The 16,272-nt window shown below is 46.2% G+C and overlaps 1 protein-coding gene across 1 annotated transcript in view; it reads right to left on the minus strand.

Moving 5' to 3' along the window:
- KSR2 (kinase suppressor of ras 2) overlaps positions 1-15,447 on the minus strand; it is a 523,630-nt gene extending 508,183 nt beyond the window's left edge. Inside the window, exon 1 of the mRNA XM_011964399.1 lies at positions 15,268-15,447. Coding sequence (XP_011819789.1) covers positions 15,268-15,447 — 180 coding nt within the window. The remainder of the gene's footprint in view (positions 1-15,267) is intronic.
- Between the last annotated feature and the right edge of the window lie 825 nt (positions 15,448-16,272).

The following is a 16,272-nucleotide window of genomic DNA, read 5'->3' on the forward strand; positions in this document are numbered from 1 at the left end:
GCTCACACCTGTAATCCCAGTACTTTGGGAGCTGGAGGCAGGAGGATCACCTGAGCTCAAGAGTTCGAGACCAGCCTGGCCAACATGGTGAAACCCCCACCTCTACTAAAAATACAAAAATTAGCCAGTCATGGTGGCGCACGCCTGTGATTCCAGCTACTTAGGAGGCTGAGGCAGGAGAATCGCTTGAACCTGGGAGGCAGAGGTTGCTGTGAGCCGAGATTGCACCACTGCACTCCAGCCTGGGCAATGGAGTGAGACTCCATCTCAAAAAAAGAAAAAAACTTTTAAAGGCTGCCTTGTGAAAGGACTTGAGCAAACATTTCTCCAAAGAAGGTATACAAATGGCCAACAGGCACACGAAAAGATGTTCAACATCATTAGTCATTAGGGAAACACAAATCAAATGCACAATGAGATACTACTTCATACCCATCAGGAGGGCTATAATTTTAAAAATGAAAAATAACAAAAGTCATGAAGGATGTAGAGGAATTGCTGGATTGCTGGTAGGAATGTGAAAGGGTTGCAGCCACTGTGGCAAACATTACGGTGGTTCCTCAAAAAATTAAAAATAGCATTACCGTATAACCCCATGATTCCGCCCCTGGGTATACACCAAAAAGAATTGAAAACATGAACTCAAACAGATACTCGTATATCAGTATTGTAGCAGCATTACTTACAATAACCAAAAGGTGAATATAACCTAAAAAATGTTCAACTTGACAGATGAATATACAAAATGCCAACTATGCATACAATGGACTATTATTTAGCCATTAAAAATGAATGAAGTGCTGATACATGATGAACCTTGAAATTGTATGCTAAGTGAGACACAAAATAACAAATATCATATGATTCTACTTACATGAGGTACCTAGAGTATTAAGTTCATAGAGAAAGTAAGATGACAGTTACCATGTACTAGGCCAGAGAATGCGAGTACACGGGAGTTATTGCTTAATGGATACAGAATTTCTGTTTGAAACAATAAAAAACCTTTCAGAAGTTGATAGTGGTGATGGTTATACAACATTGTAAGTGTACTTAAGGCCACTGAATTGTACACTTAAAAACAGTTGAAATGGGTGGGGCACAGTGACTCATGCATGTAATTCTCAGTGCTGCTTTGGGGATGAGGTGGGAAAATCACCTGAGCCTAGGAGTTTGAGACTGGCATGGGCTAGATGGCAAGACCCAGCCTCTACAAAAAATACTTAAAAATTAACTAGGCATGGTGGCATACACCTGTAGTCCCAGCTACTCAGGAGGCTGAGGCAGGACAATCACCTGAATGCCGAAGTTTAAGGCTCCAGCAAGCTGTGATCACGCCACTGCACTCCAGCCTGAGCAACAGAGCAAGACCCTGTCTCAAAAAAAAAAAAAAAAAAAAAGTTAAAATGGTAAATTTTATGTATATTTTCCATAACAAAAAATTGATTTTAAAAAATCATTGAGGGTGAGCCTGATGAGGTAACACTCACCCTAAATCTGGATACTGGGCAAAGATGGGGTTGGACAACCTCTGAAAGTTCCCCCTACCTTTACAGGATGTGCTTTTCAGATGCTCAGACATCAGAGTTTTTAACTCTTCACCATGCAAGCTTAAGACAAGTACAGAAGTTGCAAGGCCCAACTCCATACTTCGTTATCCAACTTAGAGTTAGGATGAGCATGTGGTTTAAAGACTAAGGCCTGCTAGCCACTGATGGGAGGTGCGTCATCTGTGGGCAAATTCAGAGATCCAGATGGAGTGTCAGGAATCTTGTTCCTTCTGTCACCTGCAGCCTAGTGGGTGTGCCACTATGCTATAAAGGCCTTCTATGGGTTTCTTCTTCTCACACACTGGGGGCTTAGCTAACATTTACTGAATAAATGAATGATACTGCAAGGACGGTATCTCCCCAAATGGCAATGCAGAGCTCAGCACCATGCAGGGCTGAAGTATCCTCAGCTCCCTCCTGCAAATCTACAGCGGGGATGATCATCAAAAATTCCAAAATCAAGACTTATTAAGAATTTGCAGCCAGGCACAGTGGCTCACGTCTATAATCCCAGCACTTTGGGAGGCCAAGGCAGGTTGATCACTTGAGGTCAGGAGTTCGAGACCAGCCTGGCTAACATGGTGAAACCCCATCTCTACTAAAAATACAAAGAATTAGCTGGGTGTGGTGGCATGCGCTTGCAATCCCAGCTACTGGGGAGGCTGCTACAGGAGAATCGCTTGAACCCAGTACATGGAGGTTGCAGTGAGCTGAGATTGCACCACTGCACTCCAGCCTGGGCAAGAGAGCGAGACCCTGTCTCAAAAAAAAAAAAAAAAGAAATTGCCATGTGACAGGCACTCGGCTCTACCCAGCTCCTGAATGCGTGATTCCATTTAATCACATAACAACCTCATATAAAATGATCATTTTGTTTCATTTGAGACAGGATCTCATTCTGTTGCCCAGGATGGAATGCACTGGCATGATCATGGCTCACTGCAGCCTCAATCTCCCTGGGCTCAAGCGATCCTCCCACCTCAGCCTCCCAGGTAGCTGGGACCACAGGCATGCACCACCACACTCGGCTAATTTTTTATTTTTTGTAGAGACGCTATCTCCCTATGTTTCTCAGTCTGATCTCAAACTCCTGAGTTCAAGCAATCTTCCTGCTTTGGCCTCCTAAAGTGCTGGGATTACAGGTGTGAGCCACAATCCTGATTTTATAAACAAGGAAACTGAGGCTTGGAAAGGAGAGATCATTTGGCACAGGGTTACTTAGCTAGTTAAGTCCTGAACCAAACTGGAACCCAAACAATCTCACCTCAGAGCTCAAGCCCTCCTAACTGCTAGTCTATATTGCTTAAAGCACCCATTTGAATTTGCAGGGAGTCAGGTTATTATTTCTGAGTCTTGATCTCACTTTTCTGGTTCAGAAAAATCAAACACATCCATCTTTGGAATGCATCCACTGCTTTAATCAATGGCTGCCTGGTAACTCTCGGGGGATCAGATTTTCAGTCCTCATCAAGACCAAGATTTCTATTATGGCAAAACAGAGAAATCGCTTCAGTGCTCAAAAACAGCTCTGTTCCACAGCAATATACAGTGAGCCACTCTTGTAATTTAACATTTTCTAGTAGCCTCAGGGGAAAAGAAAAGGAAAGTGCATACAGGTGAAATTAATTTTAATATATTTTATTTAACCCAGTATATCTAAAATATTATCATTTTAACATGTCAGTATAAAAATTATCAAGGCTGGGCATGGTGGGTGATGCCTGTAATCGCAGAACTCTGGGAGGCCAAGGCAAGAGGGCTGCTTGAGCCCAGGAGTTCGAGACCAGCCTGGGCAACATAGCAAGACCCTCATCTCTACAAAAAATTAAAAATTAGCCAGGTGTGGTGGCATGTACCTGTAGTCCCAGTCGCTTGGGAGGCTGAGGTGGGAGGATTGCTTGAGCTCAGGAGGCCGAGGGTGCAGTGAGCCGTGATTGCACCACTGCACTCCAGCCTGGGTGACAGAGTGAGACTTTGTCTCACTAAAAAATTTCTTTTTTTAAAAAGAGAAAAGAGAAATTATCAATGAAATATTTTACTTTTTTTCCTTCATACTAAGAGTTTGGGCTGGGGGTGGTGGCTCATGCCTGTAATCCCAGCACTTTAGGAGGCCAAGGCAGGAGGATCACATGAGCTTGGGAGTTCAAGGCCAGCCTGGGCAGCATAGTGAGACCCCATCTCTTTTAAAACATACATTTAATTTTTTAAAAAAGCGTTTGGAATCTGGTATGTATTTGACACTAACGCATATTTCAACTAGGACTCACCATCTTTCCACTGGTCAATGGCCACATGTAGCAAGCGACTACCACACTGGACGGCTCAGGTCTAAAATATCTCCCTCTCTTTATCTCATCCTCCCGTCTCTATGAATGCCCTACTTTGTTTCTATCAGTCCTCTGTTTCTCTCAAATAATTGTCATCCACAATAGTCACCAAAGAAAGCATTTTAGCGACAGAGTAAGTATTCCATCATCGTGACTGTCATTAATCCTATGGCTGCCACCTCTACTCACATCATTACCATTAACGTCTACACTTCCCCATTGCCCTCCATTTATCCTCATCTTTCTTTCTTCTCTTACGGGTCGTTTCACCTTTGGGGAGTCCACAGAAGAGCAGTAAACCTCCGTCTGTTCCTGTGTCCGCGGCTGCCTTACTCAGTTTGAGTCAAATTGGTGACTCTAAACCTCAATAAACCTGCCTATAAAGGAGCAACCACCACGGTTGTGGTCACGACCCACTGGAAAGACATTCCAAGCATCACAGAAGCCCTGCTGAAGAAAATCGTTCTACTTTTTCACTTTCTTCTCCTATTTTTGTCCCTCTTCCCTTCCCATCCTTCAGCTTCTCCATCCTCCTTCCTGGCCGCCATGTGTCTCCTGTCCTCCTCAGCCTCTCAACACCTTCCCTGTCCCCACACCCAGAGCAGCACACGGTGGGCAAGAAGGAAGGCCAGGCCCTATCCCTCTTCCCAACAGTTGGGACCCCATGGGTAGAAGCCCAGGAAATGATCCATTCTCTGGGGGTGGGAAGACTTCCTAGTTTTCTACCTATTGAAAGGTGATGGATTACAAACTCCCTGCTAGAATCCACTTCCGAAACCCAGAGGGAGGAGTGAACCCTTCAGACGTAACATTTATCATGCGTTAGAATTGTGAGTTACACACACACACACACACACACACACACCCTTTTATGAACACAAGGCAAAAGGAAAAGGCCAGGTCCTCACAGGCTGACTTTTTTTTTTTTTTTTTTTTTTTTAAGACCAAGTCTCACTCTGTTGCCCAGACTGGAGGAGTACAGTGACGCAATCTTGGCTCGCTGAAACCTGCACCTCCTGGGTTCAAGTGATTCTCCTGCCTCAGCCTCCCAGTAGCTGGGATTACAGGGGTGCGCCACCACGCCAGCTAATTTTTTTGTATTTTTAGTAGAGATGGGGTTTCGCCATGTTGGCCAAGCTGTTCGTTAACTCCTGACCTCAAGTGATCTGCCTGCCTTGACCTCCCAAAGTCCTGGGATTACAGGCGTGAGCCACTGCATCCAGCCGAGGTTGACCATTTTGTGCAGAAAACCAACCATTCCCCATTACCCCAGGTACCCAGGCCCTACCCAGTTAAAAACAGTAAAGATCACATTCTGACCTGAGACAAAAGCCTCCTTAAACCTGAGCTCTTAGACATCAAAACACTCACACTCAAAAAATAAAATAAAATATACACCTGTGCTGAGGGTATGGGGAAATGAACCCTTTCCAACACTGCTGGCGAAGGGCAACTTGGCAAAACCTGTGGAAAGTCCTAAACTTTTGCATATCCTTTGATCCAGCAGTTCCATTTCTAGGAGCTGAAAATAAGAATTAGCCACAAGGAATCCACTGTGGCATTGTTATAAAAACATAAAAGTATGAACATAAGCACATGACAATAGAATTTTGGTTAAAGAAATGATGGTGGCTGGGCACGGTGGCTCACACCTGTAATCCCAGCAATTTGGAGGCCTAAGCAGGCAGATCACTTGAGGTGAGGAGTTAAAGACCAGCCTGACCAACATGGTGAAACTCCATCTCTACTAAAAATACAAAAAGTAGCTGGGTGTGGTGGCACGTGCCTGTAATCCCAGCTACTGGGAGGCTGAGGCACAAGAACTGCTTGAGCCCGGGAGACAGAGGTTGCAGTGAGCGGAGATCACACCACTGCACTCCAGCCTGGGCGACAGACTGAGACTCTGTCTCAAAATAAAATAAAGTGAGAAATGATGGGGCATCCGTGTCATACTATACAGCCATTAAAAATAATACTTTATACAGATATACAGAAAAAATAAGACCTAGTGTTGAATAAACCAGTAGAGTGATTATAGTAAACAATAATCTATTGTATGTTTCAAAATAGCTAGAAGAGAATAATCTGAATGTTCTCAGTATAAAGAAAAGATAAACATTTAAGGTGATAGATAGCCCAGTTACTCAGATTTGATTATTATACATTATATGAATGTATTTAAATATCACATGTACCCTGAAAATATGTACATTATGTACTAATTAAACAATAATAATACTTTAATAATTTGAAAAATTGGTTCACGGCCTATTAAGTGAACTTCGTATCTCTGGCCTTTCTCAGAGCTCCAAGCTCACACATCTAGCTGTCTACCTGACAAATGTAGCATGTCAAACAGAACTTGACTGTCAAACCCAATCTATCCCACCTCCAGTCTTCACATTTCAAACAAGGGGACCCCCATTCTCCTAGCACTTGAGCCAAACACCTAGGAATAATCTTTGATTCTTGATTCTCCCTCACCGCCACAACAGATCCATCAGCACCGTCCACATACTTGACCTTCTGAATCCAGCCACCTGCCCCATCCACCCCAAAACAATCATACCAGTCAAAAGCACAGTCATTGAGGGCTTGGACTTCCATAGTCACTACCAACCTGTCTCCCTGCTCTCATGCCTACCTCCTACAGTCTGTTTACCCGGCAGCAATCAGAAGATCATTTAAAAACATAACCCCTGGTTCAAAGGGCTTCTATCACAGTTAGAAGAAAAATCCAAGGCTGGGCATGATGGCTCACACCTGTAATCCTAGCACTTTGGGAGGCTGAGGCATGAGCATCACTTGAGCCCAGGACTTGGAGACCAGCCTGAGCAACATAGGGAGACCCCATCTCTACAAAAAATTTTAAAATGTAGCCAGCCGTGGTGATGCACATCTGCAGTCCCAGCTACTCAGGAGGCTGAAGTGGGAGGAAGGACTGAGCCTGGGAGGTCGAGGCTTCAGTGAGCCATGATGGTGCCACTGCACTGCAAACTGGGTGACAGAGTGAGACCCTATCTCAAAAGAAAAAAAAAAATACTTCAAGTACCTTAGTGTCTTAGCAAAGCCCCCGATGACCAGCTTCTGTCTCCCACTCTGTCCCTCCTCATCCTTTCCCTGCCCACTCCCTGCATTCCAACCACAGTGGACTCCTTAGGATTCCAACAACATGCCAAGCATGTTCCACTGAAGAAGTTTGCATCTGCTGTTCCCTCTGCCTGGCACACTCTTCCCCCAAATATTTCATGGCTTGCTTCCTGGAGTTAGTAAAACCTCCATGAAGGAGCCTTTGCTGATCATCCCATATCTTTCCCTTGCTCTCCTATGCTCTTTTTGTTTTGGTTAATTTTCATGGCTGTGGTATATTGTGACATTGGATTGTTCACTAGCACCCCAGTAAACCACACCTCCTGGAATCCATAGCCACGGTGACTCTGGGCTTATCTATGTAACATGCTCTGGCGAAGAGGGCATTAGCAAAGGTTGCAGAACCGAGGCTTAGGAAGGGCTTGTGCACTGAGGCCTGTCCTCTGGGAACGCCATTGCTGCCACCATGTAAGAAACCCGGGCTATCCTGCCAGAAAAGCCATTGGGGGAGCAGAGAAGTGAGGCACTGCAGCCAACCACCAGCCATGTGAGCAGGGCCATATGGGACTCTCCAGCCACAGTCAGGCCATCAGATGAACACAACCACGAGTGAGTGAGGCAAGACCTGCAGAACTGGCCAGCTGAGTCCATACCTGACTGCAGGCACCTGAGCAAATGATGATTGTTTTAAGCTACTAAGTTTTGAGGTGGCTTGTTCTCTAGCAATACATAACTGATATGACAGCTTATCATTAGCTGTGGCAGAGACTACTAGCTATTCAGCAAACACTATTTTCTTTTTCTTTCTTTCTTTTTTTAAGACAGGTTCTGACTCTGTCACCGAGGCTGGAGTGCAGTGGTACAGTCTCGGCTCACTGCAACCTCCCCCTTCTAGGCTCCAACCATCCTCCCACCTCAGCCTTCCGAGTAGCTGGGACTACAGGCACGTGCCACCACACCTAATTTTTGTATTTTGGTAGATATGGGGCTTCACCACATTGTCTAGGCTGGTCTCGAACTCCTGGGTTCAAGCAACCCTCCTACCTTGGCATCCCAAAGTGCCAGGATTATAGGCGTGACCCACCACACCAGCCTATTCTCTCTTCTTTCTGAGCCCACAGCTAAACTTCATTCTCCACCTTCTTTGCAGTGCTGTGACTGAATGCTCACTAAGGAAATGCAAGCATAAGGGAATGCACTGATGAGGGCAACTTTGGGAAATAAGGCTTTGTCTTCTCTACACTTTCTCCCCCTTCTAGATGCACCAATGATAATGCTGCAGAGGGGAACGGGTCTGGAGCATGAGAGAATGGCCCGCCACCTGCCAACCAAGAACACCCTCCTTGGACTGTTTAGCGAACAAGAAAAAGACATTTAGGGGTCTATTTCTTATAGTCTGTCCTAATAAATACACTAACTTAGAAGCTTCTCCAACCAAGATGGGAGTCTATTTCCCCATCCTCTATACCCAGACTGGCCACGGGACTTGCATTATCTCACAACTCCAATGGAAGTAACATTCTGTGATTTCCAAATACTAAGACTCCTTGCCACTTTCCCTCTCGCTCTCTAGGAATACTAGAGACCTGTAAGAAACCCAAGCTATCACACCACCAGGCCGCAGGGAGAGAAAGTCTCAGCTTTCCTATCCTCCCCTTCCTCCAGCTAAATGTGGCCACATGAGTGGAGCTCAGGCAAGACCAGCAGAACCCTCCCGCCAAGCCCAACCCACAGAATCATGAAAATAACAAATTGTTGTCTTAAGCCCAAAGTTTTCCAAACGAAATTAAGTTTAAAGATCGTGGCCGGGCGCGGTGGCTCAAGCCTGTAATCCCAGCACTTTGGGAGGCCGAGACGGGCGGATCACAAGGTCAGGAGATCGAGACCATCCTGGCTAATCCGGTGAAACCCCGTCTCTACTAAAAAATACAAAAAACTAGCCGGGCGAGGTGGCGGGCGCCTGTAGTCCCAGCTACTCCGGAGGCTGAGGCAGGAGAATGGCGTGAACCCGGGAGGCGGAGCTTGCAGTGAGCTGAGATCCGGCCACTGCACTCCAGCCTGGGCAACAGAGTGAGACTCCGTCTCAAAAAAAAAAAAAAAAAAGATCGTTCATGATACAGCAACAGAAAATTGAGATGGAATATATGAAGAGCAAAAAAACGACAGGAGGCCGGGCGTGGTGATTACACCTGTAATCCCAGCACTTTGGGAGGCCAAGACAAGAGGGTAGCTTGAAGCTAGGAGTTTAAGACCAGCCTGGGCAACAAAGCAGGACACTGTCTCTATAAAACAAATTTTAAATTAGCTGGGTGCAGTGACATATGCCTGTAGTCTCAGCTACCCAGGAGGCTGAGACAGGAGGATCGCTTGAGCCCAGAAGTTCAAGGCTGCAGTGAGCTATGATCGCACCACTGTACTCCAACCTGGGTGACAGAGCAAGACTCTGTCTCTAAAAAACAAAAAGCTACGATACCCTTGCTATACAAGGAGATTCCACACTTGTCCAACCCTAACTCCTAATATTTTTTTCCCCTTGCAATTTAACTAAAACAGAATCCAGCTCAGAACTACTTCTACTTGGCTAGTACTCTCCCATTCTAGTGTCACTTGCTCACGTTAGGGTGGTCACTGTCTTTCAGAGTTTTTCTCCTCCCATCCATCCTAGAGTCTAGGGATTAGCAAGCTACAGCCCATGGGCCCAATATGACTCATCACCTGGGTTTGGTTTGGTTTTGTTTTTTGGTGTTTTGTTTTGCTTTTTGTTTTTGAGATGGAGTTTTCCTCTGTCACCCAGGTTGGAGTGCAGTGGCGCAGTCTTAGTTCACTGCAACCTCCATCTCCCGGGTTCAAGTGATTCTCCTGCCTCAGCCTCCCGAGTAATTGGGATTACAGGCACCTGCTGCCATGCCCCACTAATTTTTGTATATTTAGTAGAGACGGAGTTTCGCCATGTTGGCCAGGCTAGTCTTGAACTCCTGACCTCAAGTGATCCACTCACCTCAGCCTCCCAAAGTGCTGGGATTACAGGCGTGAGCCACTGTGCCTGGCCACCATCACCTGTTTTTGTAAGGCCCAGAAACTACAGTTTGTACAACTATGAATATAAAAAAAAAAAAAAGAAAAATATTCATGACAGGCAAAAAGTATATCAATTTCAAGTTTCAGGGTCCATAAATAAAGTTTTATTAGAAAACTGCCTCCCCCCAGGTTGGGCTTGATGGCTCACACCTATAATCCCAGCACTTTGGGAGGCTGAGGTGGACGGATCACTGGAGGTTGGGAGTTTGAGACCAGCCTGGCCAATAGGCTGGTCTGAAACCCCATCTCTACTAAAAATACAAAAATTAGCCAGGTGTGATGGCGCAGGCCTGTAATCCCAGCTACTCAGGAGGCCAAGACAAGAGAATCGCTTGAACCTGGGACGCGGAGGTTGCAATGAGCCAAGATCACACCTCTGCACTCCAGCGTGAGCAACAGAGCGAGACCCTGTCTCAAAAGAAAAAGAAAACTGCCCCACCCATTCATGTATGTACCGCCCATGGCTGCTGCATGCTGCAGCACAGAGTCAAGCAGCTTTGATGAAAATTGCAGGGTTCACAAAGCCTGAACTCTTTACCATCTGTCCCTTTCCAGAAAAAGTTTGCTAGCCCCTGCTGTAGGCTGCCATCCAAGGCAGGTGAATCGCTTGAGCCCAGGAGTTCAAGACCAGCTGGGGCAACATAGCAAAACCTTGTCTCTATTTTAAAAAATGCAAAAACTTAGCCAAGCATGGTGGTGCATACCTGTAATCCCAGCTACTCAAGTGGCTGAGGCAGGAGGATCACTTGAGCCCTGGAGGTCAAGGTTGCAGTAAGCCATGATTGCACCACTGCACTCCAGCCTGAGTTACAGAATGAGACCCTGCCTCAGAAAAACAAAACAAAAAAGCTTATACTTTTCTATTATATTCATTCCGAAAGCTTTGAAGCCTTCTATCTCCTTCCGCAAAGGGATGAAACTTTGTTGGTCTGACTCTCTAATCTTTAGTTGGATCCCAGAAGTTAGTGGCCTAAATTCATTTCCTATGACAGGCTACCAGGTACCCTCCATTCTGGGCAAAATGGTCTCTAGGCTGCCCCCATGATGGCATTCAAATACCTTCATCTGGTTCGTTGTTCTTGTCCAGCAAGCTCTCCCCTTTTGCTGCAATCTAAACCCTCCTCATCCTTCACTCCAAATCCCCATCTCCCCAGCCAAGAAGGTTTCCCTGCTTTGCCAAATGTTTTCCCAGGTGTATTCTATGGAACAAAAATCCCAAGAGAAATCCTTGGGCTGGGTGCGGTGGCTCACACCCGAACTTTGGGAGGCCTAGGCGGGCAGATCACCGGAGGTCAGGAGTTCAAGACCAAACTGGCCAACAAGACAAAAGCCCGTCTCTACTAAAAATACAAAAATTACCTGGGCGTGGTGGTGTGCATCTGTAATCCCAGCTATTTGGGAGGCTGAGGCAGGAGAATCACTGGAACCCAGAAGGCGGAGGCTGTAGTGAGCCGAGATCGCGCCATGCACTCCAGCCTGGGTAACAGAGCAAGACTCCATTCTATCCTCTCTTGGAGGCCTAATACACATAGGTAGCATATTAAAGGCTCTGAGAAGTCCTGCAGTAAAGATGCCTGTTTCCTTTGCTTAGTTCAACTCTTCCCAAACTTATTAACCATAGAATTTGCTTTGTCCACAGAACACTTATTAACTACCAGCATTAAGTACAGTGCCTGGATGTCAGGATTTGTTGAAAGAATGAAAAATGCTAACATCCCAGACTTAGGGTTCTACAGAACATACTTTGGAAATGTTATTCAAGCTCCTCCTCCTCTCTCTCTAATCTGAACTGCTCCCTTCCGTGCCATCTAGTCAACACCATCTAATGCCAATCGTTATCATCATCACAGCTGTCATTCATTAACACCTGCAGCCACTCTGTTCCAGATAGTGCTAGACCCTTGAAAACATTATCTCTTTCGATCTTATAACCACCCTCTGAAGCAGGGAATATTATTTAATTATTGCTGTTTTGCCAAAAACTTAAAACTATAAATCAGAAAACTTAAATCACCAGCCCAAGATAAAGTAAAAAGAAAAGATAGAATTTACAACTATATCAGTCTGACTCAAAGTTCATGAACTTTCTTTTCCACCAAAATATCTTCTGATAATGTGCCATGGCTGCCATCGCTGGCTGTCCACTTACTTAGTATCTACCTTTGCCTCCTTCCACACTAGCAGAGCCCTGATTTTGCATGGAGTGGCAACATGTCATTTCAGGCAATGGATCATGATCCATCTAAGCCGATCATGGTGGTGTTCCCACTTCCCCACCTCCGGGCTCCCTTGCAGCTAGGACTCAGTTCTGGCCAAGAAGATATAATCAAATCATCTGCAAGGTGAGGAGGAAGAGATGTCCTGGGGAACCCTTTATTCCTTCACACTCACCAGGTCCTCCTCTTTGCTACCTTGAACCCAGATGTAATTGCTGAAGCTGCAGGAACCATCTTGCAACCACAAGAGAAAAGCCATGAGAATTCCCAAAGACATCAGCCCTGGTATTACTGACCTACTGAGCCAACCGAAGCAGCTATATGTCTCCAGAATTCTTGTTACATGAAGAGAAACCATTATTTGCCTTACCGCTGTGACTGGGTTTTCCATTTCATGCAGCTGAACAAAAACAGGCCTAATGGGCCCACACGTTGTCCCCCATATTATTTACCACTTGGACTTTATCATTATTTCACATACACATTATTCTGTCATGAAGTATGCGTCCTGAAGGCCAAGTCCACCTTGCCTATTTTTGTTTCTACAGAAGTGTATACATGCTATTAAATGCTGTTCATTATCACCCTTTTCAGGGATCATCTATTCAATTTATTACTTGCATTCGTGTTAGCAAGCAGTGAGTTCTCACCATTAAATAGCTGAAATATCATATCTTTCTCCTAATGGATTAGCATCTCAAAGTGTCCATTTGAAAACATGTGTCAGAAATACCTGGACTGTTTATTACACGCAGATTTCTTGGCCCTCTCGCTAAACCCAGCTAAATTAGAATCTCTAGGGTTAGAGAAGCTGAGAATCTGCATTTTAACAAGCACCCTCATATGGTTCTGATATACAAAATTAGAAAATTCCGTGCACCCAAATGTTAGGATTGGCTGGACTCGTCTGGACCCTGAGTTACCAGCCCCTCTGCAGGGACCCTCCCTAACCCTACAAATCTGGGAAATAGAAATTGGAATCATTGCTCAAGACCATTCCCTGGGCAAGATGGATGAAAGTGGTTGGCATGCTCTGTAGCATACTGGGACGAGGGAACTGAAAACAGATGCATTTCCTACAACTGCAACTCCCCCATAGCCATCCTACCAGTGCCTCCATCCCCCCAGTTTAAAAGGAAAACCACTATGCAGAAAGAAGGCAATGCCCACTGCGGCACATCACCATCCAGGAAGCTATCAGAGGATGGAGCATGTTTGAAACAGAAAAAGAAAAAAGAAAAAGAAAACTTCGAAGAAACTTACACAGGGATACACAAACTAGCATTTGGGACTCCTGACTCAGAGGAACAGAAGAGAGCTCTGATGGCTTTTTTGGGGTTATGTATTGACTGCATGCAGGTCTGAAGAGTCTGCTCTTGGGTAATGTTCAGGCAGAGACAGAAGGCTGGATCCTACACTTTTTCTTCCAACAGCAGAGCTCTGGCCTCACCTGCTCTCCCAAGCTCCAGGAAAGGCAATACCTGTGCCTCCCAACACAATTCCCACTCTCCCGATACACCTTGACATTGATCTTATTTCGTCTCTGAGGATCACATTTCCAGATGACAGGTGCACACAGACATGCATCCTAGGGTAGCAAACAGCATTCTCTCTCTCTCTCTCTCTCTCTCTCTCTTTCTCTCTCTCCTTTTGAAGGGATGACCTCCTGCATGTTGACATCCAGCCAAATTTAAAATCACGGAAGAAAAAGAAAGACCCAAAGTGAATCCAAGAAAAGCACCTATCCAGGCTAGAACAGGGGCAGGAGGGCTACAAGATTCACTAGGGACTGACGAGTTCAGGCCTTGGGAACTCATGTGCCAGAAGCAAGATGAACGTCTCAGTACTGCTCATGCCCACTCCACCATAGGGGGAACCCCTCTTCTCCCAGCCCCACTGCCCCCACCCTTGGTGGATGCCAGCTAATGGAAGTTCTGAAATTTAATCAACCCATGTGTATAGCTGGGTTGGTTTGAGAGAAGGAAGTGAGTTGAACCCTTCAAACATTTTGAACAATGCAGATGTCCAATGATCTCATGAACACCAGGCATTTGGCAGTTCCTAAGGCTCTTTAAACCTTCCTCCTTTGACCAAATGGCCTTCAGAAAAAACTAATTTCTGCCATCTTCTTTCTGAGTAACTTTGCATCCATCCCTCATCCCATCCCACTCCCCCAAAAAACTGTTTCAAACTCCCCCTCAAGTTCTGCCGGAGAGAATGTTACAAGAAGCCAAAGATAACTCCTCCTCCCCGACCCCTTTCCTCTTTCCTCGCAGCCCCACTGAGATTCAGGAGTATTCTCCTACACCACCTATGTGTGCTGATTGAGGCATATTTTTTTTTTACTTTTATACGTTTTAGGCCTGCAACAGCTCACTGCATCAAAACGATTGGATTGGAAATGGGTAGCTCCATAGGGATTTTTTCTCATGCATCTTGCCTCCTGACATGTATATCACTGATTTAAAAAAAAAAAAAAAAATCTAAGGAGCAAAAGGAGGGCGGGGAAGAAGGCCAAGAGAAGAAGAGGTCTACAATGCCAGGCGGCCCCATTCTGCGAGCAAAAACCACCTTTTGACCACCTGCAGAATGCGCAAGGTCACGTGGGTTCTCTGCAGCTCCTTAATGTATTACCCGGCACACAAGCCCCCGTGGCATATAAACAAATCCACAAGCGGAAAAAAGAGAGAACTCCCTCCTCAGCCGGGAAGCGAATGATAACGGTAACAGCCGCAACAATAATAATAAATAAAGAATAACAATTACTACTACTACTACCACCACCCAGCCAAGCGCAGACGACAGCAGCACAGTAAAAGGATATCCAATGCAGGCTGTGCAAGGAGAGAAATCACAGAAAAGCAAACCGTGCCCACCTTGCTTGCCCGCACCATCACCCCCAGCCCCCAATAAACAGAGTCAGAGGGAAAGGGGACCGTGGGGAGAAAGGAGGGGGAAAGAAGGATTGCTTTTTTTTTTTTTTTTTTTTCTGTAGGCAACACCTACCTCCAGGGTCCGGATTTCTTTTTGTGTGAGGTCGTTGGAGGTAGCACATTTGGTCCTAAGACCTTCCAGGTTGGAGATGCTCAAGTCTATCATGTTTTGGACCAGTTCGCACTGCTGTAAGGCTTTTTGCAAACTCAGAGGCTGCTGCTCCTCGCTTTTCGTCATGTTTTCCTCATCCATCGCTTGCTCTGCAACCCCCTTCCCCTCCTCCTCCTCCCAGAGAGAAAAAAGGGGGGGGGGGGAGTAGAGGTAGTCTACCCCTCCGCCTCTCCAACCACTGCGACTTCTCAACAATGTCTCATGAAGAAGAAATCCAACATCTCACACAGGGTTGAGGGGGTGGGAGTGGGAGGAGGGGACAAGAGCCAAAATTTATTATTTTATTTTGGGGTATCAAGCGGACTCCATTAGAATGTCTCCTCTCTGAGTCTCTGGTCCCTGAAAAGGAGAGATGCTGTTTCTCAGAAGCAAACCAGGTGATGTGATGCTGTCTGTATACTTAGGGAGGAGGAGGAGGAGGAAAAAGAGGAGGAGAAGGAGGAGAGAGAGGAGGAGGGAGAGGAGGAGGAGGGAGAGGAGGAGAAGGAAAATAGCGCTCACTCTTTACACACCGGCTCCTTGAAGGACAAAATTATATATTTTTGGCTGGCTTGCTTTTATGTCAAAAAAAATCTGGTTTGCCCCCCTCCCAGTTGCAGGGACACGGCATGGTCCACGGTTTGGAAGTGCTTTAGCGCGTTCTCAAGGTGCTGTCTGCATTGCTCCCGCGGCTGCGGCGGCTACTGCGGCTGGCTGCTGTCTCCTCCCCGCGCTGCTGCTGCTGCTGCTGCCGCCGCCAGGCTCCGGGGGTGACGGTTGCTGCAATAGCTCCTGCCTCGCTCCACACCGACATCTTGCCTGTCAATCAAAGGGCGGGGGGGAGCGAGGGAGCGCCGGAGAGGGATGGAGAGCGAGCGAGGGACCTGCAGGGGAGCGGGTTGGTGGAGAGGCGCCGTGCGCGCAGCC

Source organism: Mandrillus leucophaeus, unplaced genomic scaffold (assembly GCF_000951045.1).
Source record: "Mandrillus leucophaeus isolate KB7577 unplaced genomic scaffold, Mleu.le_1.0 Scaffold7, whole genome shotgun sequence".
NCBI lineage: Eukaryota > Metazoa > Chordata > Mammalia > Primates > Cercopithecidae > Mandrillus > Mandrillus leucophaeus.